The sequence below is a fragment of the Myxocyprinus asiaticus genome, chromosome 23 (genome assembly GCF_019703515.2).
Source record: "Myxocyprinus asiaticus isolate MX2 ecotype Aquarium Trade chromosome 23, UBuf_Myxa_2, whole genome shotgun sequence".
NCBI lineage: Eukaryota > Metazoa > Chordata > Actinopteri > Cypriniformes > Catostomidae > Myxocyprinus > Myxocyprinus asiaticus.
The window spans coordinates 39046521-39073955 of record NC_059366.1 but is presented as its reverse complement, the minus strand read 5'-3'; the positions used below and the strand labels follow the sequence as shown (position 1 = coordinate 39073955).

Below are 27435 nucleotides of genomic sequence, written 5' to 3'. Positions count from 1 at the left end.
CTATAGATATAAGTAGATTTTCACGATCGCTTCTTTCTTTTAGATAGCGGCAGAACAGACACAGGTAGGATGGTGTCAGCAACTTTTTAACAGATAAAAAGGTGGTTTCACTCATTCTGTGTATGTGTGTGTGCAAGTGTGTCTGTGTTTGTGTGTATGCATGAAAGGGAGAGAGAGAGAGAGAGAGAGAGAGCTCCATGACGTGAGAACAGGTACTTTTCAATGCAGAAATACTGCAAAAGCAAATACTGCAAAAGCAACTAATGACTGATAAAAAATAACCACAAAGGCAATTTTACAGGTTTGGTCCATTTGAAAATATAATCTTGTGAAAGCCAACAGGACCATGAAGAAAATGCAACATTGTAACAATTTTATCCAAACCCACAATAAACATTTATGTAAGGGTTTAGGGGATCTTTTTGGACTGGTCTTTTAGTTTGTTCTTGCTTTAGTTAAAGAACCATTGATGAAGCACCACATCCATGTGTTCCTTCTCTCATTCTCCTTTTTCAGGTATTAACAACAAAACACACAGCAGACACACATTTCCCTAATGAGTATAGAGATGATTTAACATAATATTGATGGGTTATGAGCGTTTTAATGTTGGTTAATGTGTTATTAAGAGAGTTTTATGTGTTCAGTGTATCTAAGCACATGGTTAGCATGCATGTGCAGCAATTAGCACGCCATGCCGCAATATGCAATAAGTGGTGAAGATAAATGTGTAATTTTAATAAAAGTGAGTTTCAAATGTCTGTTGAGTGTAATATGTGATCCTAAACTTAGCCTACATATTCGGTGAGAATAACCATTTTATGCATGTGAACTGCGAGTTAAGTTTCATTGTGTTGTATTGAATGCAGTATGTGCCTTTTGAGTAACTTGAGTACTAAGAGCCGGTGGATTAAGAGTTTTACAATAAATGTTTAACTGGTCAAAATGGATTTATTTAGCTAAAAAACATACTTTAAATTTAATTTCACTAGAGAGAAAATGTGTTAATTGCTTGTGTCTTTCAAATGATATGCTTGAATTTCACATACAAGGTCAATGTTTAAACATGTTAAATTTATGCAATATTTGTTTTATGCATTTTTGTCATGTTATTGCGACATACGCTATTGTAAAATGTTTACATGTAATATCGAAATTCATTCCGATGTAAAGAACCACTGATGAAGCACCTGCAATAATTGTAATGCAAGTGCTTTTAAAAATTATAAGCTTCACATTTCTGTGTTTAAACCCTCCAAAAATTGGCCCCATTAGCTTCCATTGGAAGTGCCTCAATGGAACCCAGAATTTTTGCTTTTTTTAAAGGAGGAACGAGTCAAATTTTATTTTTGTGGTAATCAACATTATACCACAAATGCTGTAGATTAAACTTAACTTATAGTGAAACCGGAACATTCCTTTAAAACAGTACATAACCAATGCCTAAAATGCTGAATTCTCTGTAGAAATTAAATCATATGTTGAACAGAAAATTGTTAATTAATTTAAATGTTTCATTCACAATTATTTTCACAAACTGCCAAATCACACGCAGGATTGTAGGATATTTTAAGCAGTATTGTGGGATGTGTCAGCACTCAGGTATACTAGAACTCCTTGGTTATTTGTTTCTTTAAGTGAGTTTCTGGTTTAATAGTGTCTTGAAACTTAGTTTAGCTGGAGTCCATTTAAATACTTGTGATAAAACAGAACACCCAACCTAGGACCTATGTAAGAAAGACATGAGGAGAACATGAAACAAGAACTTCAAAATAAAACAAAACAGGACTATCACACTAAAAGACAGACGAGAATTAAACCAGAGGTTCCACGTCCCTTTTGCTCGAAACATACTTTACATGCAACACTTCAATACACTTCTAATCAAACCCATTTCACCCTCCAATGGACAAACACAACAGCAAAATACCCTCTCAAAGTCAGAAACTTAGCCCTCACCTCATAATAAATTAATAGGTTTTAGGGTTTTGACAGAAGAGGTGGTTTAGAGATTGTAACTATACTGCTCTAATCCCCTAAAAGAGTCTTTACCTTCTGCCTCACAGGTAGCTGGTAACTGATCTCACTTATTGAAACTCATTGCAGATGTTCGGAATAGCATACTACCATGCTATGTTTTCATTACGCAGTGTGTATACTCTGTACAATATGTGAATTTTCCAAAATACGCAGTAAACAACCGATGCTATGTTTGAATAGCATCATAACACTATTCTTACTATACTTGTAGTATATTGTATGTAGTATATAGTATTGACAGTATGCAAATTTTACGCATTCCTATTACAGTTGTTAAAATGTGCAGTGTTCCAAATTGCACACTGCAATGCGTATGACTTGACCTTCTGTTTCCACTGTAAAGAATGAACCGGAGATAATTACATCCATGTTTTTAACATCTCTTTTTTGACCAATGAAATGGTCAAACTTTTCCCTATAATATATATATATATATATATATATATATATATATATATATATATATATATATATTATACAAAATTGAAACAAACTGTCATTTTATTTCCTAGAAATATTCATTGTTGGATAATGTACTTAAAAACATTTATTCAGTGTTTACTGTGCAGTATCCAGTGAGCGCGCTAGTCATATTTAATTTAAACGTAGCCATCAACTCTCATAATTATGAAGCACTCATACATTTCTGGCAGAAGTTCACAGGATGAATAGATGTATAATACAAATGTTTTGGCTGATGGTGTGGAAAAAATGTTGATTGTTTTAATTCAAAGAAAAAAGTACTATATAATTAAACCAGCTGTTGACATCTTTTACAATGCTTTTCAGTAACGGTGCTTAACTACTAGATTAGAGGAAAAGGCTCAAATTAGAGGTCTGCATGTGTTTGCTGGGAGTGTAAATTTACCTTCCAGCGTATTATCCCACCTTACAGGTGTTAGAAATTAAGGCAGACATGGGGGAAAGCAGACATTAAGTTTGATAAACAACAGAACAGAAAGGCGGACAAAAGGTCTAATTTCCAATGGTTCTTGGATTATGTTTAAGGGGGGATGACTTTATGTGATGTAAAAACTAATCATATCGGTGGTTGACCAATATGATTTTTCAATGGCCCATGATGATATCTAGAGAGCAAGGTTGCTGATGGCCAGTATAAAGCAAATGCTGTATATGATATAGAATACCATTTATTATAGCAAATGAGATGTACACAAAATAGTTGAATGGTAAAATACAAATTTAATACTTTACACAATATATACTCTAAATTCCCTCAAAATGTTTTGGAACATTTACAAAAAATATCGGAAAATATGTATAATCCATTGACAAGGCTGTCGATTTTGGAAATGACACCTGGGTTAACTAGCACTTCACACTTATCGCCCATTGCCAAAAATCTTGAAATGGACAAATATCAAACAATTAATTGGCCTGGCCAATATATCAGTCTATCAATATTAAAAACTATTCTGCATAACAAATTAGATTATTTAATTTACTGATTCAGTTTATCAAAATGTAATTGTCCATCAACTATGACCAAGAGGATTTTGGCATTAAAATCAACATGAAATCAACACTTATTTATTGAAACTATTATTAATGTATGTTGCTGGTCTTATTGTGTATGATCCATTAGTGCACATCATTCCAAAAGACAAAATGTTTGTCTTCATAATCCTTTACGAAAATGTAATAACTTGCTCAGCCTCTGAAATGACTTTCCTTCTGGTATTACCATTCATGTATTACGACCAATTTTCACGGTCCAATCAATTCCTGATGGATCAAATCAAGCCCTGCCCTGTATTTTTTCTCTTTGAATGTCCTGTTTCACTCAGAAGTATGACAGATTACGATAACACTTTACAGTTAGGTTCCAGTTGTAAACATCAGTTAACAACATTAGTAAACATGAACTAACAATGAACAATACTTTTACAACATTTATTTATTAATCTTGGTTAATGTAATTAAAGCATATAATAATACATTTTTAAAATGAAAAGTTGTATATGTTGACATTAGTTAATGCACTATAACATGAACTAACAATGAACAATTGGATTTTTATTAACTAACATTAACAAAGATTTAAAAAATGCTGTAAAAATGTATTGTTCATTGTTAGTTAATGATATCTAATGTATTAACTAATGTTAACGAATGAAACTTTATTGTAAAGCGCAACTCAGATTACAGAAGTAAAATGGGTTTCGAATGCTATCTCATGTTGACTTTTAACATTCTGTTTTGAAATAGTTACTTAACTCCATACCACAAAAATGTTTACTTAATTCTTCAGAGAGATGATGTCAAAGTTTCCATAAACAATGGGGAATAATGAAAGGTTATAATGTAAAAAGGTAAAATACCTACTGTTGCCACGTTACTGCATCAACCACAGAACCACCGTTTTTTATGAACCTGTGAAGAAAAGAAAAATGTACTGTTGTTAAGTTGTTGGGGAGGACATTGCTTTGCAAAAACAAATTATTTACTGCAGCTATTTCAGACAGCTCCATCACCGTAAACAACTCTCAGCCAGCAGTGCAGCCAACAACACGACCACAGTGTTAACAAGAGGTGTCTGTTTATTTCGCTAGTGACACTGAACTATCAGGCTGTGTGTAAATTGGCACAGAGAGGACAGTTTAACCAGGGTCCTGTGTAATCACAATCAGATAGGGAACAGCACTACTTTTTAAGGAGTGAAATTTTGTCTAAAGAGAGTTTACAGTCTAAACGCTTATTCCTAAAAAGGCAAAGAAAAGTTCATCATAGAAAAACTGCGACCACCCTTTTTTTCTCCGAAACTCTTACAATTCCCCTTTCCCCTGTCTCTCTCTGTCCGTTGAGCTGAAACTGCATTTATCATTTCCATCTGAACTGAGACTGGTAGCAGCAAGGGGTGGCGTCTCTTTCTGAAGAAGACCTTCGACAGAGGACTTGTGGTTGCAATACCAAGTTTCATTTTAGCCTGCCAAAGTTATTACTACTCAAAACCCTGCAGGAAAACACTTGAAAGTCTTTAATGGAAAGTGGAATGGCACACCAAAACTACACACTACAAATCATACAGAGCAGAGAACCTGATGCCAAAAATATGGTAGATATTGTAAGAAATTGTAAGTCTCCTTTTGCCCAGGTTTTCCACCTTAAAATATAGTTTGAGGACATTTCAGGACGTCCTTGAGTACATTTGGAAAATCGATTCATAATGCAAACACTGCTTTTTAAAAACGTAACAAAAAAGCTCAATGTTTTCTATTAGGGTTAGTCTAGTTTTTTTTTTTTTTTTTTTTTTTTAAATAATAGAAGTCTATGGTACTTATTTACATAGCGAATTAAAGGGGTGGGACTACTGTAAGCTGCTGGTTGCCAGAATGTGAAAGCTCTGGTCACAGATGTGTCTGGCTCTGTCACACTGGAACTACAACCAATAAGTAACTGCTTACAAAACCCATTATCCCATAAAATAAGGCTTTGATGAACTCCACAAAAGCACAAAGAATGTTAAATGAATATTCACAAATAAAATCCAGAGGTAGCCTATTTTTGTCAGATGGTGTTTTGCATGCTTTTCAAAAACATAATTTGGCAAGTTAAAATAATTACAACTCACTACATTACAACAAATTCAAAATTAGAAAAACGTGGCCTTCATACTAAGCTCACGAATGTTGACAAAGTTAAAAGCACTTTAATGAGCTCCTGTCGTAAATATATACATGTGTACATGCATAAGGTTGGTAGTTTTACTTAATCACTCTTTTTAAGCCACTTATTAGACACTTTTATCATTTTGAAATGAAGTTTTGCCATACATTCAGTCATAGGATTTGCTGTTATTTACTTGTGAGTTGAGTGTCAAGAACTGGTTCTTAATCGGAACCAGTTCCATTTTGTAAAAACATTTCTGGGACTGACTGATTTTCATTAAATTCAGTTCCATTTTAGATCTTTCTCACAAGTACTATTAGAATCGTTAATATAGAAACATTTTAGAAATGTTCTTGATTCAATATAAATTAAGATGAATCAACAGCATTTGTGGCATTATGTTAATTATTACAAACAATTATATTTACTAAAAAATATATAAAAAAGAATTTATTAGTAATAAAATTAATAATAAACAATTCCAACCCTCATTTATTAAACAAATAAATAAATTGCGCTTATAGTAAGGTCCTAACACAATGGAAGTGGGGCCATAAACATTAATTCACACTGTTTCAAAAGTATAGCCACAAGACTTAAACATTATATGTGTTAACAAAATAATGTTGGTAATGATAATCATCATCATAATGATGATCAATGTGATAAATGCACTTGCTAAACTTATCTGTGTAAAATTATATTCAATATTACAACTAACGCCGGAAAACCCTGTAATCTGGTAAATGGCGTAACACAGGTTAATCCCTGATTTTATCACTCTAAAATCATGTTAACATATATACATTTTAAAGTCTTCCTTTCATGTTCCTTTACAGGAATGGGGTCCATGAAGGTATTATCCACTTGATAAATGACACATATAGACATTTCTTAAATATTATATAAAAGTATATATTTCTAAATGTATTTCTAAATGTGGTTAATTTGTTCTATAGACCATTCCAAGGATTATTCGTCAGTTTAAGGAAATTACGCCTTTGCCTGTTTAACATTTCCTGCTAGTTGTCAAACTCATTCAAAACAACAGCGGGAGACGCTTCATTCATAATGACTTTAATATGATTAACATTACTAGTGGTCGACCGATATCAGAATCAGAATCAGCTTTATTGCCAAGTATGCTTACACATACAAGGAATTTGTCTTGGTGACAATATCGCAGAGGCCGATAAAACGGCCGATATTCTGAATTTTTTAATTATCGGCATTAGCTGATAAATTTTCCCCATTTGTGGAAGCACACACCTTACCTCTGGTAGGTGACCAACATTTCTGCCAACTGTTTGTAAGTTTGAAAGACAAACTGAATATAGATCGTTCCCATTACAAAGAATGAAGCTCTCTGCTGAAGAAATAATTGTGAGCATCTAAATTATGATGCAATTTCATCACCTCTCTCGTGTAAACGCTCAGTATCAACAACACATCTGGATAAGTCACTTCAGGTAAACGTTTGTTGTTCTTTAAGAGAATATATTAACTCAGAGCCTTATTTAAAGGATCCTGTAATGATACCGGAAGTGTTCCCAGGCCAGTTGCGTTCTAATTCCTTTGTTGAAATCCTATAAATGTTCTATAGCATTATTTAAAACGTATGTTTGAAAGAAACCTCTCATATCACCTTATGTTGATTTGGTTACTTCTATAGATTGTAAAACCATCATTAATAGGATCCAACGGTGCTCATGGCACCCTTTAAGGAAGCTTTTTTCTGGTCCCAAAATATATCAAGGTAAAAAAATATATACTATATTTTTATTGAATATTGATATAGCAACATACTGTAATTTGTGTGAAAAGAAATAATAACGAAAGGTTGTTTAGAGTAAAATTTCGTTTTTTTAAAAAGGTGAGAGAGACTTTTACCCCACATTTGGGGTAAAAGGCTCCCTCACTTGGGTTAAAAAGGCCCCCAGGGAGTTTAAATTGATATTTTGTCGACACTGGGGCAATAGTGATAGGGCACAATCTGTCAGCTAATGCAAATAAACAGCAAGATGATTTTTTGAGTAACAAATTAAGATGATGCTTACTCAAAATAATTACTTCAGAAAAAAAGTCAACAATTTCCTGTTAATTTCAAACACATTTGGCCTTTTATTACATCTAAAGAATTCTATAAACAAACTAATCTCTATTATGATTAGATGAGTCAATGTGAGCCCTCTTTGAACATTTTTCATAGGAAATCTATTCCCCCTCTTAAGAAAACAGTGTGTTTAATAGGGGCCTTTACACTACAACAGGGGGACTGTTTACCCCAAATTCTATCCTTTTTTAATTGAATGACCTTAAACAAAACTGAAAATAATAAATAAGTATTTTGTCTCAAAAGAAGTGTGTTAATTTCAGGGATTTTCATTAGCTACATAACTTTGCATAATTTAAAAAAAAAAATGATAAAATTTTTATCAAATTGCCTCAAAATCAGCCTATAGACAGCACACGCAAAGATCTCATGGAACAGGAACATTTTCCAGTGCATAGTGACAAACAGGTGTTTAGGAAAGTGCTGTGGTAGTTTTTGTTGCTATTTAGTGTTTTGGGAGAAAATCAAAAGAGCCTTTTACCCTGCGGAGCCTGTAGCTCCATTGTACCCTAATATAAATCTCTCTGTCAGACAATAAATAAATCCAGGACATTTCAAAGGAAGTAAGGTAATTAACAGAGAAACTATGGCAATACTAGCATGATGTAATAATGTTTGATAATGTTACTACAGAAGATGTACAGTATTACTAAGAAAATAGCATATTTATATTAGGGGGTTCCTGGGTTGGCTGAGAGTCTGGGTCAGAAATGGTTGACAACCGGAATCAAAATCAAAACTGTTAAATTCCTAAGGATTCCCATACCTAATGTGAGTCATTCTGAAATTCCAGCAATAACAAAAGCTGAATCCCTCTTGTGTTTTTCTAGTAGGGTCGCATATTTTCAGTAACTTCAAGGACAAATTGAGAGCCACAGTATTAAAGCCTCTGCTCTATCTGTGCTCTTCCAGGAAAGAGAGAGGAACAGGCAGCATGCAGGTGGAACATTGCTCTGTCACGCCATTAATAGAGTGACACTTTATTTATCTGACAGTGCATTTCAATGGTGCTACAGGTCCCTGGACTAACATAAACACACCTCATGTACTCCTCTAGGCAGACAGACATCAGTACCATGCTTTCTTAAACAATCTCTCTTTCTTAAAGGAGATCTCTCCCGGCGAAGAGCCAGGAAAATGTAACACAAATCAGAAAACGCTCTTTTCACACTGTTTTCTACGCAGGTGCTAAGCGACAAGAGACAACTAATTTTTATGTCCACACTAACAGTGAAAATGCTACACATTGCGACATAATCACAGATCTAATCAGAAAATATTTGATGTTCCAGGTTCAATACAAGTTAAGCTCAATCGACAGCATTTGTGGCATAATGTTGATTACCACAAAAAATGATACAATATATATATATATATATATAAAGCAAAAATCACAGTTACTGTGAGGCACTTACAATGGAAGTGAAAGGGGCGAGTCCATAAACGTTAAAATACACATTGTTTCAAAAGTATAGCAACAATGTGTAAACATTATAGACATGTTAACATGATTTTAGTGTGATAAATTCACTTACTAACCTTATCAGGGTACGTTATATCCAACATTGCTCTGACGACAACACCAGAAAACGCTGTGAGCAATTTTATCACACTAAAACATGTTAACATGTATAATGGTTATGTTTTGTGGCTATACTCTTAAAACAGTGTGTATTTTAGTAAATCTGAAGATATTTGATGTTTAATATACAGTTATGTAGAGAAGGATTTCGGACAAACGAGTTTTCATAGTGAAACAGGGCTACCCACTACACAAATAGAAACCAAGCGATCTACGTGTCCTGGCACAGATGCGGCTTCTAACAAGAACATTTTAAAGGAGTAGTTCACCAAAAAATGAAATTTCTCTTATCATTTACTCACCCTCATGCCATCCCAGATGTGTATGACTTTCTTTCTTCTGCAGAACACAAACGAAGATTTTTGGAAGAATATTTCAGCTCTGTAGGTCCATACAGTGCAAGTAAATGGGTACCACAATTTTGAAGCTACAAAAAGCACATATAGCCATCATAAAAGTAATCCATTAGACTCCAGTGGATTCATTAATGTCAATTAAAACTAGGTGTGTGTAAGAAAAAGATAAATATTTAAAACTTTAACTATACATCTTCGCTTCCGGCAAGTTATAGTATGCACGTTCACTAGGGTCGAGGTTACGCTGACTCTCATGTGACATAAGCGCATTGGCAAGTTCAGGTGAGAATTGACGCGTGAAATACAAAAAATAAGGAAGTGCAGTGTTGTTTACAACAGAGGAGGAGGAATGTTATGCAGAAGCTGAATTGGTTTTGCTATAGATTTGAATTTCTATCCGTTTCTTTTTCAAAATGGTGCTTGTGTGTGCTTATCCTGGATGCCTCAACCTACTGAAAACATTAGATTATGTCCACTGGTATCATCGTAAGGGGAAAGACTAACTTTTCACAGATTTCCTATCAATGAACCTGAGTGACTGAAGCTATGGCTGCTCGCTGTTCACTGGGATATCAAAACACTCATTGAGTCACTCAAAATATTGGGCAGTGAACATTTTTCCTCTGCCAATTTCAGGCCAGCCTAGAGAACCGACGATATCGACATGACAACGCACTTCCATCACACGAGAGGCAGCTTGAACACGACCCTCTCATGAACGCACATAACACAGCTGGCTGGAAGCAAAGATTTATAGTAAAAAAGTTTAAAATATTGATCTATTTTTTTACACACACACCTAGCGTTTTGCTTCAGAAGACATTAATTAATCCACTGGAGTTGTATGGATTACTTTTATGATGGCTAGATGTGTTTTTTGGAGCTTCAATATTTTGGAACCCATTCACTTGTGTTGTATGGACCTACAGAGCTGAGATATTCTTCTAAAAATCTTCATTTGTGTTCTGCAGAAGACAGAAAGTCATACACATCTGGAATGGCATGAAGGTAAGTAAATGATGATAGAATTTTAATTTTAGGGTGAACTAATCCTTTAAATTGCACTTTATGTCAAAGAGGTTGCCAACCCCTGCTCTAATATATTTAAACTTTTACAATAAAACAGAGTTACTCACCCGTCTAGTAACAGGATTGCATTTTTACGAGGACGGCCGACGTTGGGTCCGTAGAGGTTTGCTCGGCTATAGAAACGCACCGACTGCAGTAACGTCCTCAGAAGAGTGTAATCCTGAGCCAATCTAGAGCTGTTGACTGATCCAGAAGCCATTGTGCGGTAACTGTTTGGCTCTGTGAAAGAATTAAGAAATGAGAGATGAGACTGTGGTTTTTTTAGTTACGAATGAGAGATTCATTCATTTTAGACCTTGTAAAGTGAGCTGGCAACAAATGACAAATGAATATGCAAACTTTCCTTGAGTTTTGACTTTTGTTGACATGAAATACTTTTGGGATGTTGACATGTTCTTAGGTATGCATGCTATAGTCCATTCAATACTATTTTAAACTAAATTTTGCTACTTCTAAAATGCCACATTTTTAGGACACTGTGTCAAGTCAAAAGTAGTGAAAACTTTGAAAATCCCATCTCAAGATTCCTGTATTTTGTTGTGATTTGTCCACCTGTTGTGCATCCTCTAAAGAGAGCAGTTCTTATTCTGTGGCTGCGCTGCTTGTGCTTGTTGAAGCGTGCCGTCACCTTCACTCGGTTCGCAAAAATAGATGTACTTCAAGCTTCAATTGCTCGTATGATACGAACATCTGTACTTTTATTGCAGAATTTAAATACGCATCAGGGGGCATGATTAATTGAGTTAATTTTTCTCTAAACATTATAAACATTTTTTATATAATAAATCACACTAAATTAATGCATTAAATCGACAGCCCAGCTCACTATACTTTTTGTGTATAGACAGTTAAAGTCAGAAGTTTACATACACCATAGCCAAATACATTTAAACTCAGTTTTTCACAATTCCTGACATTTAATCCTAAAAAACATTCCTTGTCTTAGGTTAGTTAGGATCACTACTTTATTTTATGAATGTGAAATGTCAGAATAATAGTAGAGATAATGATTTATTTCAGCTTTTATTTCTTTCATCACATTCCATGTGGGTCAGAAGTTTACATAAAATGTGTTAGTATTTGGTAGCATTGCCATTGTTTAACTTGGGACAAACATTTTGGGTAGCCTTCCGCAAGCTTCTCACAATAAGTTGCTGGAATTTTGGCCTATTCCTCCAGACAGAACTGGTGTAACTGAGTCAGGTTTGTGGGCCTCCTTGCTCGCACATGCTTTTTCAGTTCAGCCCACATATTTTCTATCGGATTGAGGTCAGGGCTTTGTGATGGTTACTCCAATACCTTGACTTTGTTGTTCTTAAGCCATTTTGCCACAACTTTCGAGGTCCATTTGGAACACCTATTTGCGACTGAGCTTTAACTTCCTGACTGATGTCTTGAGATGTTGCTTCAATATATCCACATCATTTTCCTTCCTCATGATGCCATCTATTTTGTGAAGTGCACCAGTCCCTCCTGCAGCAAAGCACCCCCACAACATGATGCTGCCACCCCCATGCTTCATGGTTGGGATGGTGTTCTTAGGCTTGCAATCCTCACCCTTTTTCCTCCAAACATAATGATGGTCATTATGGCCAAACAGTTAAATTTTTGTTTCATCAAACCAGAGGACATTTCCTCAAATAGTAAGATCTTTGTTCTCATGTGTACTTGCAAACTGTAGTCTGGCTTTTTTATGGCAGTTTTGGAGTAGTTACTTCTTCCTTGCTGAGCAGCCTTTCAGGTTATGTCGATATAGGACTCGTTTTACTGTGGATATAGATACTTATCTACCTGTTTCCTCCAGCATCTTCACAAGGTCCTTTGCTGTTGTTCTGGGATTGATTTGCACTTTTCGCACCAAACTACGTCCATCTCTAGGAGACAGAATGCGTCTCCTTCCTGAGCGGTATGATAGCTGCGTGGTCCCATGGTGTTTATACTTGTGTACTATTGTTTGTACAGATGAATGTGGTACCTTCAGGCATTTAGAAATTGCTCCCAAGTATGAACCAGACTTGTGGAGGTCCCCAAATGTTTTTTTTTTTTTTGTTTGTTTTTTTTTTTGTTTTGTTTTTTGAGGTCTTGGCTGATTTCTTTTGATTTTCCCATGATGTCTAGCAAAGAGGCACTGAGTTTGAAGGTAGGCCTTAAAATATATCCACAGGTACACCTCCAAGTCAGTACACCTCCTATCAGAAGCTAATTGGTTATTTGTCTAAAGGCTTGACATAATTTTAACGGAGTGGTGGTGGCATAGTGGGCTAAAGCACTGAACTGGTAAGCAGAAGGTTGTTGGTTCAATCCCCACAGCCATCACCACTGTGTCCTTGAGCAAGACACTTAACTCCAGGTTGCTCCAGGGGGACTGTCCCTGTATTAAGGGCACTGTAAGTCGCTATGGATAAAAGTGTCTGCCAAATGCATAAATGTAAATTTTCTGGAATTTTCCAAGCTGCTTAAAGGCATAGTTAACTTAGTGTATGTAAACTTCTGACCCACTGGAATTGTGTAAATAATTTTTGGAAAAATTACTCATGTCATGCACAAAGTAGACTTGCCAAAACTATAGTTTGCTAATATGAAATCTGTGGAGTGGTTAAAAAATGAGTTTTAATGACTTCAACCTAAGTGTACGTAAACTTCTGACTTCAACTGTAGCCTACCGTATATAGTATCATTCCACTACTGCTAACTTTTTACAGATTGTCCTATTTATTATCGTTTACTCCCTGCTAATGTTGTTATATGTCTGCACTGTGTTTCCTGAAGGAACTATATTTCTGTCTTAACCACTGCTCTGTAGTGTGTTAAAAATGCCAATAAACCTGACCTTGACTTTGACTAATATAGGGTACAACTGGGCTAAAGGCACCCCTTAAAATAATTTTGCTTTTTTCTTGTCACAAAATGTTTCAAGGTAAAAAAATTTTATTATTGTTATTGATGTAACAACATAATTTGTGTGAAAATAAATTGTTTCGGTTAAAATTCAGTAAAAAAAAAAAAAAAGGTGGTGAGGCAGCCTTTTACCCCACACTTGAGGAAAAGGCTCCTAAGGAGTTTAAAGTAATATTGTGTAGATACCGGGGCAATAATTTTAGGGCACAATTTGTCAACTAATGCAAATAATTTTGAGACAGCAAGATGCTTTTTGGGTAACAAATTAAGATGATGCTTACTCAAAATAACTACTTTGGCATTTTATTACATCTCAAGTATTTTATAAACAAATTAATCGCTATTATGACTAAATGAGTCAATGTGAGCCCATTTTGAACATTTTTCATAACAAATCTATTCCCCCCACTTAAGAAAAACAATGAGTTTAACTTTTTCATGAGTAGGGTCTAAATTCCCCTCAGTTCCCCTGGAGTGAGTTATTTTTGCACGTGACACTGCACAGCCGGTAGAGGGGGGCAGAGTGTAGACAAGTATTTTATAAATGTTATTATAATTTTTGATTTCTTGTCATAAAAAAATCAAATAAAATACTGTATAAAATAATATAGTAAACGTGAACAAATGGGTTATGTCTGCTGTACTGTATTTGTTTTATTTATTTCGTTTTTATAGCTGTAAAAAACAAATGAACAAATAATATCAGCAGTCCAGTTTGCCTATATGCGCTGTTTGACTCAGACATTGTGTGTGCGTGTGTGTAATAAGCACTAACGTAAACAGACTTGGCTGCGTGCATCAGATAATAACGCTCGATCAGCATGTTTTCACTGTGAGTATATGTGTTTTAAACTGTTATCATGGTGCTTTTGTGATAGTTTGACTGTCTGTTTCAGAAAACAAACATATTATATGCCTGAAAAGTTTGAGTTGCTGTTTGTTTAAATGAAAACCGCATCTGCACCTAATAAGTAGACGTAGCTGCGTGCATGGGAAGATTGCACATTTAGATGTGATGGCTGTGCAAATATAAGCTGTGAACTGTTATCGTGGTACTTTGGTGACAATTAGGTTGTTTTTTACATAAAATAAACATAGTTTGATGTATTGACTGTGCATATACTGTAAGAGCTGTAAACTTTTTATTTTGGTATTGTGGTGAGGAGTTGGATGTATGTATATAAAATAAACATATTCTAAGGTTTAAAAGACTGTGTAAATAACTGTTTGAGCAAATATAAATTACAAATGCTTGACCAGTGCAATCATGTATTTTCTGTCTCATTTAATGAAGAGAATCCACGTAAAGATCGCACTTGGTGCTGTTTTGATGTTCATAGATAGAACTTTTATCAATGGGAAAGTTCGTTGCATGTCTGGCAAAGAACAATTGATGAATGAGAGTTTAGAGTAGATTACCAGGCTACCAGGTGTCCTTTTGGATTCTGCTTTGTTAAAATTTCTCCTGACATAAGCCCTATCCGGACGGGATTCGTTTTAAAGGGCAAGGTGGAGTAATGCTAAAATTACCAGAGCTTTTAATCCTGTCCGAATCGACCAAATGTATGACAACTCAATAACTCAAATGATGATTTTTAAAATCTGCAGCAGGTAGGTCTCACCATTGCCGAGCTCCCAGGAGATGTTGTATTTTTTGCCGGCACTGTATTTGAGTAGACTCAGGGCACTGGATGTGTTCCATGAGTTGTCTGGATTTCTGTGTAAAGCGTTCAGTCCAAAGATCAGGTGCAGCCCCGCACAATCAGCAAAGTTGTACAGTTTGTCTAAAGACCTGGCTGGGAAAAAGCCAAACACAGCTGTAACTTAGATACTTTCACTTTCAATCATGTTTACCATTTTAACATTTCACTTTTTAATTCCTTTAAACTGTTTGAAGATATCTGAACTTTTGTAGATTTTATTTAATGTACATTTCAATTCCACTCAAGTTTAGTGTAGTCTAGTCTAGTGCGGAGTAATATTTCTCAAGTGTCTACAACAATGATTAATCTGTGTGTACAACAGCAAAAATCCTTCAAAAAGGGTTCCCACAAGTTTTGACCAATGAATTTCAATAACTCTTTCAGTTGTTCATGTTTACTGCTTAAAGGAATAGTTCACCAAAAAATTAAAATTCTCTCATGATTTACTCACCCACCTGGCATCCCAGATGTTTATGACTTTTTTTCTTCTGCAGAACACATTATAATTTTTAGAAGAATATCTCAGCTCTGAAGGTCTATACAATGCAAGTGAATGGGAGCCAAAATTTTGAAGCTCCATAATCCACATAAAGGGATCATAAAAGTAATCCATATGACTCCAGTGGTTCAATCCATGTGTTCAGACACAATATGATAGGTGTGGGTGAGAAACAGATCAATATTTAAGTCATTTGTATGCACAAAGAAAGAGAATCACCAAAAACAGAAGGAGAGAGTGAAAGTGAAGGAAAAATGACTTAAATATTGATCTGTTTCTCACCCACACCTATCATACTGCTTCAGAAGATATGGATTTAAACACCAGAGTCATCTAGAGTAATTTTATGTTGCCCTTATGTGGATTTTGGAGCTTCAAATTAATGGCACCCTATCACTTGCATTGTATGGACCTACAGAGCTGAGATATTCTTTTAAAAATCTTCATTTGAGTTCAGCAGATGAAAGAAAGTCATACACATCTGGGATGGCATGAGGGTGAGTAAATGACAAGAGAATTTTCATTTTTCAAAATAATTTATGATTGTACCCACAAAGAGCAATTTCTATCCAATTAAAGGTTGTAGAGCTGAGTATAAGTACCAGTAGATTTTTATTTATTTATTTACTTTTCCATGCCAGAAAATAACAATTCTAAAAATCCCTGATATTTCCAGGTTTTCCATAACAGTGGAAACCCTGTTCAAAGTTATTATGCATTATGTACTGTAGATACAGTTAACTTGTATTTAGATATGAATTAAGTAATTGGACACATTTTCACTAGGAAGAACCACTTGATTTAATATATATATATATATATATATATATATATATACAGTATATATATAATTTCTCAAAAATCATGCATAAAAAACAAGTCTCAAGTCTCAAACAATAAAATTAGGTCATTGTGACAAGGAGGAGGGCGGGGCCGTGACTACGCATGCCCGGCCCCCAATCGGGCTAATTAGCCTCCTCCTTTCCACTGAAACCTGTTACATTGGTGCTGAAGCCCGGGAAGGAGGAGGGATGTGCGGTCGCAGAGTCCTTGCCACTACCGTCCACCCCAAAGGAGCAGCCACGGCCATCCGCCGGAGGACGGAGGAGTTGCTACCGGCTGCCTGGACATGGAGGAACGGCCGCCATCCGCGAGGGGAGGAGGGGCTCACTGTCAGCCGCCTGGAGTGGTAGAGCCGCTGCCAGGGGCGGAGGAGTTCCCTACCAGTTGCCAAAACACAGAGGGGCATTCCGTCCACCAGGGGACAGAGGACTGGCTCCGGTCCACCCGGGGAGGAGCGGCAGTTGTCCGCCAGAGGGTGGAGGAGTGATCGAGGACCAGGCGACGGCGTGTCTGGGAACCGGCAAGTAAGTTTTTCCTCTCTCTCACTGTCGCTCTGCATTGGCCTTTCCCTCTCTCTTTTTGTTGTTTTGTTTTTCCCTCCCCATGTCTCACTCCCAGGTCGCAGAAGGCGGGGAAGGCCTGCTGGCAGGCGGGGGATGTACATCATGCCTCCTGAGGCAAAGGAGGGAGGAGTGTGACAAGGAAGAGGGTGGGGCCGGGTGACTATGCATGCCCGGCCCCCAATCAGGCTAAGCAGCCGAGGAGAGGTATAGTTGCAGCGAGATGCGGCAGTTCGGGAGAGAGAGAGCTACAGGCAGCTGCCCTGTATGCATTTATGTTTGTGTGTCTTTGTGTTTAAGTTTATTAAAAATATTACTTTGATGCTTCGTCCGGTTCCCACCTCCTCCTTTCCATTGAACCCTGTTACAGTCATATTAAATAGTCTTAAAACATATCAATGGGATTGAGAAAACTTCTGTAGCAGTACCTTGTATTGACTATGACCTGCAGGACAACAGTAATTCATTCTCGACACAATGTACAAACAGAGCAGCTTAAGGAATGAAAAACAGAAATGTCAAGGAAAGTTTTTTAAACTTCAAATCTGCCTGACAGTCATGTTAAATCTGATTTTGCCCAATAGACAGCCATTGGCTCGTGTTTGGAAATTCTATCGGTTAAGAGCGGTAACAATAAACACAAATATTTCACTACCCTTTGACTTCATTTCCTGTGTTTAAAAGGAAGCAGATGAAACCAAGAGAGACACAGGGGAGCCCCATCTTGACAATGATGATACATTCTGTGCTCAGGGTCATTCATATGAAGTGGGTACTGGGTACCCACAGTAATTTCTGTGTCTAATGTCAATGTCAAGTCAAATGTCATATTTATGAGTCATATTTGTATAGATACATTTTATTTAGCTTTAGATACAATATTTAAAAATGCATTTTAGAGAAAAAATAAATGATATGGCGCCTTTAAAAAAGCCAACCTGAACAAAGGGGTATACGCAGCAAAAATTGCAGTACCAAGTCTTGATACTGCATCAGTCCAAAAATCACATGCACTCTGGAAGTATTTATGTGACATTTTATGTTAAATGAACATATCTTCTGTTTCTCTAATGAACATTTTATGGGTGGATAAATCCTCAAGTGAAAAGCAGACAAAAATTGCAAATTCAACTCAACAAACAGAAAAGGCAGATAACCAGTCAACATAACAAGTAATTCAAATAAAGACAGATGTGCACCTTGGCATGAATTCTAAACTTCGGTTTTCATTGCGTAGGCATCTTTATAGCTTTCATTGCAGTTTAAAACATCAACAACTTGATTATATATTCTACGAAAATATTTAAATCAAAGTCTCGTAAAAAGATCCAAAGCGCAACTTACCTGGGTACCCAACTATAAAAGCTGGTCTTTTAAATCAGCACTTTAAAAGAGCAGGGAAATATTCCAATTACAGACTCGTTAAAATATTACCATAATGAGGTCAAGACTACGTTTACTTCAAACAAGCAGTGAACGTACCAATGACGGACCTTTCATCACTCTTACTTTTAGATATCAAACAAATGCCGTTAGTCGGACTTGTTTACTACACTTAGAAGGATTTTATACAGTAAGCACGTCATATTTGTATAACGCTGACTTAAGTTTTCTTTTTTGGCACCATGGTTGGACACCGTGTCATGCCAGCGGAGTATTGTGGGAGTTTTGCCTGTTGTGCAGCCTTTAGCACTGTGGGGTGACTAAAACAATGCAGTATATCAAAGACAGGTGGATGGAAAGCAGGACTGTGCTGTCAGGGAAGAGGGGGAAACACATCCAGATATCTAAGGTAACCCACAACCTCCCTTATCGGACTCTGGACCAGGCAAAGCACTGTAAAGGAATCATGCTGAATGCGCCAAACATTTCAAGGAACAGGCCTAGTTCACATAAAAATGGAAATTCTGTCAACATCCTCATGTCTTTCTAAACACATGACTCCATGACTTTGTTTTCTTCTGTGAAGTTATTTGTGGCAGAATGTCCAAGCTGCAATGAAAGTGAATGCTGACCACAGATGTCAAGCAAGAATAATGACTTAAATTTCAGTCTGTTCATCATATAAAGCTATCATATGGCTTCATAAGACATGAAATATAGTGCATGAGTCATATAGGCTTCTTTTATTGTGTTTTTTGTCCTTTTCAGAGCTTCACAGCCTATTGTCCCCATTAACTTTCATTGTATGGAAGAGAGCAGCTCGGACATTCTGCTAAACTTCTCCTTTGGAGTTCCATGGAAGAAAGTTTTGAAATAACAAAGGTGGATAAATAAATAATTTTTCTTTTTTACTATCTATCTATCTATCTATCTATCTATCTGTCTGTCTGTCTGTCTGTCTGACAGACAAATAGATAGATACACACGTATGTACGTTACTGAAGGTGCAATAGTAAAGGGGAAGGTTGTGTGTGTGAGTGTGTGTGTGTGTGTGTGTGTGTGTGTGTGTGTGTATGTGTACTATTTTCATTTTTGGGATGAATTATTAAGGTTTGTGAGTAAATGTCTAGTAATTGAATATTCAATTTAGAAAAAATATATAGTACTATATATATTATTTATGAATATATCTGATTTTAAACAGTGATTAGATAGAGATATCGGCAACATTCTTATGCTATAGTTTTTGTCTTATATTTCTCGCACACAGTTGGAACTGTGCAGAAGTAGGTTGACATTTTCTCCAAGGAGTATTCTCATGCATAGAACAGCTAGTTTTCCTAAAAGCAGCTAGTTTGATCAGTTCCATGTTGCAGAGGTACAGTAATAAGGTCATTAGTGTGTGAGCAGCACCCTGAGCCAAATGCTCCCTAGAGCTCTGGACAGACAAAGAACAACAGGGAACTCTCTCTCTCTCTCTCTCTCTCTCTCTCTCTCTCTCTCTCTCTCTCTCTCTCTCTCTCTGTCTCACTCTCTCTCTCTCTCTCTCTCTCTCTCTCTCTCTCTCTCTCTCTCTCTCTCTCTCTCTCTCTCTCTCTCTCTCTCTCTCGTCATTGTTCCTCAATTTACTCTATTTCTTACTTTCTCTGGCTCTCTTGTTCTTTGTTATTCTCTTTTACTTTCCCTCATTCTCCATATGAAATAATGCCAAATGACAAGACATTTGTGTTAAAAAGCCAAAGACTCCTTGTAAGTATTGCAAAATAATGTTGTATAATTTGGAAAACCTTGAAGTTTCTCTCTCAGGTTAGCATTTCCTTCTGTAATTGATTTGTATCATTTTGTCAGTAAATTAGAATGTAGGTTACTGCTAACTGTGTTCTTTTTTACTCGCAAAGACATTAAAACTCTGAAGAAGACCATCATGTTTTGAATTACAGTGCAAACACTCTGGCTCTGTGGTGCTTTCAAAACATTTCTCTGTTTGACTGAGAATCCCGATCAGCCCGACACAGCAACAGTGGCTCAATAAGTGCCGTGAGTTTGGGGACGTGACTGTATGTTTGTCTGACCAATTGAAGGTTTGAGAAACCTGTTTGAAAACAATGTTTATTTTTGCAATTCTGTTTGGTGTCTCTAAAGCTGCAGAAATAACACACTTCACCTTTAATGTTTGACTTGATTTGCTCAATGAGGAATTGTTTTTTTGTGTTAGTCCCAAAAAAAACAACAAAAAAAAAAATCTTGTTTTATAGAAATCAAACAAAATTTAGTGGGGTTTATGATTACTTTTCTACCCCACTGGCCATAGTTTTTTCTTGTTATAAGCATAAATGTTACATTTTGTTAAAGTTCTCTGAAAACAATACAAAAATTCATTTTGCTTCTCAAGTAGGCCTACATTTATCTTACTTAAAGGAAGTTTAGGTATTTTCTCTGGTGAACGAGACAAAAAAATATTATTTACATACAAAAGGGGTATTTACATCACTTCATGTCTTTTTACTGATGGGAGTGCTATGAATAGCTTTGGACACATGGATGTAAAAAACGGAAACACTAACTAGTATATGAGGCCAAAATAGTGTTTGAAAGAAACTCTCGATTCTCAAACTTTCAACGCATAATTTCTCTGCCTCCCAACCATCATGACAGTGAACTCGGAAAAGCAGATTGGATTTACATCAATTTTGCAAAGACACATTTATGTTGCCAAGTAGGCTAAATGGAATTTGCATACCAATCTGATACATCTGATGTATATTCGATCAGTTAAGGACCATGAATTTCAAAGTGCTACTAAGATGCTCTTCAGTAAGTTTGGCTAGTGTAACACAAGGACTATAAATGCATGATGTATTAGCAAAAGCAGTGTCTTTGAACTCTCTCGGAGATGACTGCGTGAACTTTTGTAGCAGGTTCAGCAGATGCAGAACCCAATGGGTAGAGCAGAAACTCCTGCATGCCTCCCCCACCCCTTTCCCGGTGTAATGGAAACAGTAGGGGTCTGGATATTGTCAGGGTAGCTATCTGATCACAGACATAATACTCCCATAACAAGCTGGACTGCACCAGAGCGCTACGGCTCATTTCTGAACCAGCATATTTCCATTTATGACACGTGATTACCTACAGCAACTAACAAGACATGTACACCCAAATTCCAAAAAAGACTTCAAAGCACTTCCATTCTAGGAAAACATCTCGAAATCCACTTCCATGGCTCTTTCCATGGACATTGTTTTCAAGAAGAGGGAGCAAAGTGCAGGTTAAAGGGATAGTTTCAAACCTGTATGACATTCTTCTGTGGAACACAAGAGACGTTTTGACATATGAACGTTGTTCTTTTTTCCATGTGATAAAAGTGAATAGTGACATAAGATGTCAGTCCTTAACATTCTGCCTAACATTTCCTTTTGTGTTCCACAGATGAAAGAAAGTCATATGGGTATATCAGTGATGTGCACAGACCTTAGCAGGGACAGGCGCTGAAGGAAATGGAGAGAGTGGGAAGAGAAATCGGTCCAGGATTTGAATTAGAAACCGACCCAAAAGTTGTTGGGGGTTGGGGGGGCTGTCAGCGGGGGATTGTGCTGTAGCACGCGCTCTTAAAGGCACCCCCACTTAAATCTCCCCTCGACCAAAAGGGCACCTTTAGATTTGTGAAGGGCACCTGTAGATTTGGGAATGAAAGGGGCCCCTGTTCTGTGCATGTCAGTTCTTTAAATGCTACACAGTATGTTTGAAGACAAACTCCATGCAGCCCAAATCTAAAGTAGGAGCAGATTTATTTGCTTCTTATTCGCTCTCATAATCATATGCCACATGCACATGCTGTTCACATTTCTCATCATGTAATCAATTCTAATTGCACACAAGCCCCTCTCTAAGAATCCCATTACATAGGATGCAATTATATTCATTACATGGGATGCAATCTTCATCGTTCATATCAAAAGGACAGTGTAGAAGTCCTTGTGCTTCATGTGTTACACCTAAACAAAGGATATGCTTAATCTACTCTATACTTCAGAGCAAGAGCAAATGATGAATCTGGTTTTAAAGTGAGAGGCGCCAAAAGACTGATGAAAGCGATGCTGCAAAAGTTCATTTGTGCACCACGAGTTTTACAATTGCCAAACTACTGTTCTGGCTACAGTGAACATTTATAAATGTAGATTGTGGTTGTACAGTAGCCAAAGAAAACCAGACAAACCACAGTGCAACTTAAAATTTGTGTGCTTTAAAAACCAAAAATGATCAATCTGTTCAAATTAAAGCTTCTATGACAAGATTCAATTTAGTTATAATCTACCTAAAGCAAGTGACAAGTTTATGAATTTAGGCACATGAATTTACACTTCACATATTTTTAAATGTGTGCCATAGATAGAGAATACACAGTCTTACAACCAGGAATACAGCAAGTAGCCTATATATCACTACATGAGTGGTGCTAAAAGAGAGTTTTCCCAAAAAGATGAGGTTTTTAAGGTTAATTGACTGTCAAGTTTTAAATCAAAACTTAAAACTGATAGGCAGTGACATAAAAAGCAAATGTGAGATGAAAAGCACAATTCCTGAAGCAACCACGTCATTTTGTGGTGCTTCTGTGACTCTTTTGTCAGATTCAGGTCTACAAGTGCAACGCTTTAGCAGTTGAGCTGCTACACAATTTAATCGCACTTGAAAAGCTTGTATATGTAGTTGATTATGTAATGCAAACTTTAAAATGTATCACTTTAGAAGTGATGCGTTATAGTAAACGTATTTTGACGTCATAATATAGCATTGTGTGAGGAACAGAGCTAAAAGTAAGTGTTTATGAACTGATAACCTGCCCTTTGATTTGTGATTTGAGTTAAAGAGAATAGAAGTCTTTGTTGCAGCGCCTTTAGTGTTCATTTCAAGTGCGCCAGGAAAGTGCAACGCCACATAAAAATCATTTTACAAAAATGTAGGTGGTACTAAACACTGCACACTGACTGTGAGAGACGTTTCTAGTCAGTGAAAGGTAATGCTATGATTTAGCCTATTCTAATTCCCAGCTCTCTTTAAAGTAATTTCAAGTAAAGTATTTGTTCAATTGCAGCAGAATAATAACCATGGCTAATTATGACTAATGAGTACAGATGCCGGAGAAATCCTCTGTTTCTGAAGCGGACGAATAGCATCCTGACCCTCCTTCAACGCTCATTTCTAGCAAGAGAAAACAAAATGTCCCAATGTGCATTAGTTCAAGCTAATTTTTTGTAGGAGTACACTTTAAAACCATTACAACAGAGGCCTCTGTAACCTCTCGTTCAGATCATTGTTGGACTAAATAACTAAAACATTAAACAACATGTAATATCCCATAATGAATGGCAGATTTTATCTGCAGCCAGACGGAAGCAACTTAAACTCCTTAAACGGGGTGGCTGGAATCAGCCAGAATTGACTGGACCATCTTCACTGACCTGACCTTGTACAAATAAGTTTAATCATGCAAGGTCGTGCCTGCAATTTTGCTGCACACTTTAACAATGCCCTTCAATCTATTTTTATTTTTGAGATTGAGTGACCCGTACCAACTGATAAAAGAAAACGTAAACGTAACAGATTCAATAAAACAAGAATAAAACATTTTCATGAAGGTGTTGTCAACATTAAAACTTCGAAGCTTACGATAAAACTACATGCACTGATGGGCTTTTCTGCATACAGCATCTACATGAGACTCAAAGGTCAGCTTGTCATCAATTTCAATGCCAAGATATTTATACTGCCACACGACCTCAACAGCCTGATCATTAATTACTACGGGAGAGATGACCATAGGATTCTTCCTAAAATCTATTGACATCTCTTTAGTTTTAGACACATTCATGTCCAAAAAGGATGACTTACACCAGTAAGTGAATTCTGACATTACAAGACCATTATCAGGATCATCACTGCTGAGGAGAGACACGATCACCGAATCGTCAGCAGACTTGATGATATGATGCCTCTCATATTAGCTCTGGCACTCATTAGTATACAACACAAATAAAAGAGGTGAAAGGACACACCCTTGGGGCAATCTGGTGGAGGAAAAAAGAACATCTGATAGGACACCGTTAACCTTCATACGTTGCAACCTTATGGTAAAGAAATCAGCCAGCATATCAGGCCAGGATCAGCATTGTGTATGCTCTTTAGTCTTTCTGCTAAAATGTGAGGCAGGATACAATTAAAAGCTGAGGAAAAATCAATAAAACTAATCGTACAAAGGTCTTTGCACCCTCAAGGTGCATCAAAATCTTGTTTAATAGGGTGCCCGTTGCATCATCCACACCCCTGCCTGACCTGTAGGCAAATTGGAACGGGTCCAAATTTGCCTGCACTGTATTCAGAAGCACGTCCTTCACAATCTTCTCAAATGATTTCATAACCAGAGTGGTAAGCACTACAGGCCTATAATCATTTAGTGACTTAGAAACATTATTTTTTGGCACAGGTACAATGATGGAATCCTTCCAAAGACAAGGTACCCTAATGGAAGTGGAGTGACAATTCAAAGATAAAACAGAATATATCAGTTTTTAAGAATGCGACCTCCAATGCCATCGGGACCAGGACTTTTCCTTTCCTTTACACCCCGGAAAAGTTTCAAGACCTTGCCCTTATCAACAAGTACACTGTTGTGTCCAGTAACAGCATTTTTGAAGACCGACAGTTCCTCACTAAAATTCTAAATATTAAAACAATTGTAAAAAGTGTTCAGTTCATTAGAAAGATCAAAAACCCGCTTGCCATCAAGGGAAATTTGACATTTCTTAGACTGCATTCCCATCATTGTCTTCACCCCCACCCATGCTGGGCATGAATTACCAGTACTGAGCATGTACTCAACTTTATCCTTGTAGTTATGCTTAGCACTCTTAAGATCTTTTTTAACTTGTTTCTGTAATTCCCTGAACTGTGTTACATCCTCTTGATTAAAACTAATAGTTCTCTGGATGATTGTATTTTTGACAGATATGGAAACCTATGGTTTATTATTTGGATAAACAGAAATTGATTTCCTGGGGATAACCAAATCTTTGCAAAAGGTGATATATGCTGACACGGTCTCTGTAAGTTCATCCAGATCGACACAGGCATTTTTAAACACATCCCAGTCTGTGCAACTATAACAGTCCTGGAGACATTTAATAGACACTTCTGACCACACCGGAACTAATCGTCGTTCCAGCTCATTTCTCTTCAGGACCGATTTATAGGACGGAACCAAATACACAACGTTGTGGTCAGACATGCCAAGTGGAGCTCTACTCAGGGATTTATATGCACCTGGTTTGTTATGGATCCATAACAAATGTCCAGGCATTCTGTGAGTCTTGTGGGACAAGTCACATACTGGTAAAAACTACACAAGGATTTTCCCAACTTATTAAAATCACCCATAATAAAGTTCGGCACATCTGGTGCAATCCCTTGAAGTTGGTGCACTGTTTTTACAATAGCCCGAGTTGCCATGTCAACATAAGCCTTCAGGTAAATAACTGGAAAATTCCTTGGTAAATAAAAGGGTCGTAGAGATATAGACAAGAGTTCAATGTCAGGTGTACATAATGTCTCCCTAACAACCACTGTGTTACACCAGTTTTTGCTAACATAGAGACACAGTCCTCCACCAATTGATTCACCGGTCACTGTGGAGTCTCTGTCCAGGCAAAAGGGTATCCCGAAACCATCAATTTCCAGATCGGATTGAGAGTCTTGTTCTTCGAGCCATGTTTCCGTTAGTGCAAGAAGACAATCGCTGTTGTACTCTGTCAGGAACTTAACATTTGCACGAATCTCATCAACTTTGTTACAGAGTAACTGAACATTAGCCAGGATAATTGTGGGAAGGGGTATCTGACGGTGGCCTTGTCTCTTGAGCCTCTGATGCACATCGCCACGTCTCCCCCTTTTCTTCACACCCATCGGCTTGGATGCCCCGCTCCGATTCCTTTCTGAAGGATCCGACCAGAAGATCTTCACGGGGAGAGCTGCGGAGGGGTCCGTTATGCCCACACCGGAGTTGCGCAGTAACAGGAGGACTTCACGGCTATACTGTAGAGGCTCCCGGTGCCCACAAAGTCCACTTCAAATGTGACATAAGAACATCAAAAGGAGGAAGAAGCCCATCAAATTAAGGTGAATCATTGTTGCTTCTATCACCCGCAGATCAGTTGAACAATATGTTAGTAATGACGATAAAACAAATTAAAACAGGTTAAAAACTGCACAGTACACACTACACACTGCTGCTGCATGTCGCCATTACCAGTGCCATTTAGAATCATTCTTGGCAGCCTTATTCATAATGCCTCCAGGCTACTATTTTCTAGTCATACAAGTACAGCTCCAATCTACTTGAACAGGGAGAGACCAAAATCTCTTAAAACGATTGGTCAATATTATGTTTAAATAAAATATTTCAAATCAGCAATAAAATCTAACAACAACGACATCACAAATTGTGCTTTTTTTTTTTTTTTTTAACTCAAATCATGCAAAAATAATAATAATAATAAAAATGTAAGCTGGTCTGGCTAATGCACATAAACAGGCATGCAATGTCTCCATCTAAAAGGTGATTGGCTCTTTGAACTGTAAAGCAGGACATTACATCCATTCCTACAGCCGCCAAATTTAGCATTACGATTTCTCCCATTCATAAGTGGCAAAAATACCATCAAAAGGGACAAAAATGTCCCACATACT

The 27435-nt window shown here is 36.9% G+C and overlaps 1 protein-coding gene across 1 annotated transcript in view; it reads right to left on the bottom strand.

Annotated features, from left to right (window-relative positions):
* Positions 1–27435, bottom strand: part of LOC127413725 (inactive heparanase-2-like) — a 111260-nt gene that overhangs the window by 42298 nt on the left and 41527 nt on the right. Inside the window, exons 4-6 of the mRNA XM_051651102.1 lie at positions 15331–15504; positions 10858–11029; positions 4387–4434 (exon numbers count right to left, since the gene is read on the bottom strand). Coding sequence (XP_051507062.1) covers positions 4387–4434; positions 10858–11029; positions 15331–15504 — 394 coding nt within the window. The remainder of the gene's footprint in view (positions 1–4386; positions 4435–10857; positions 11030–15330; positions 15505–27435) is intronic.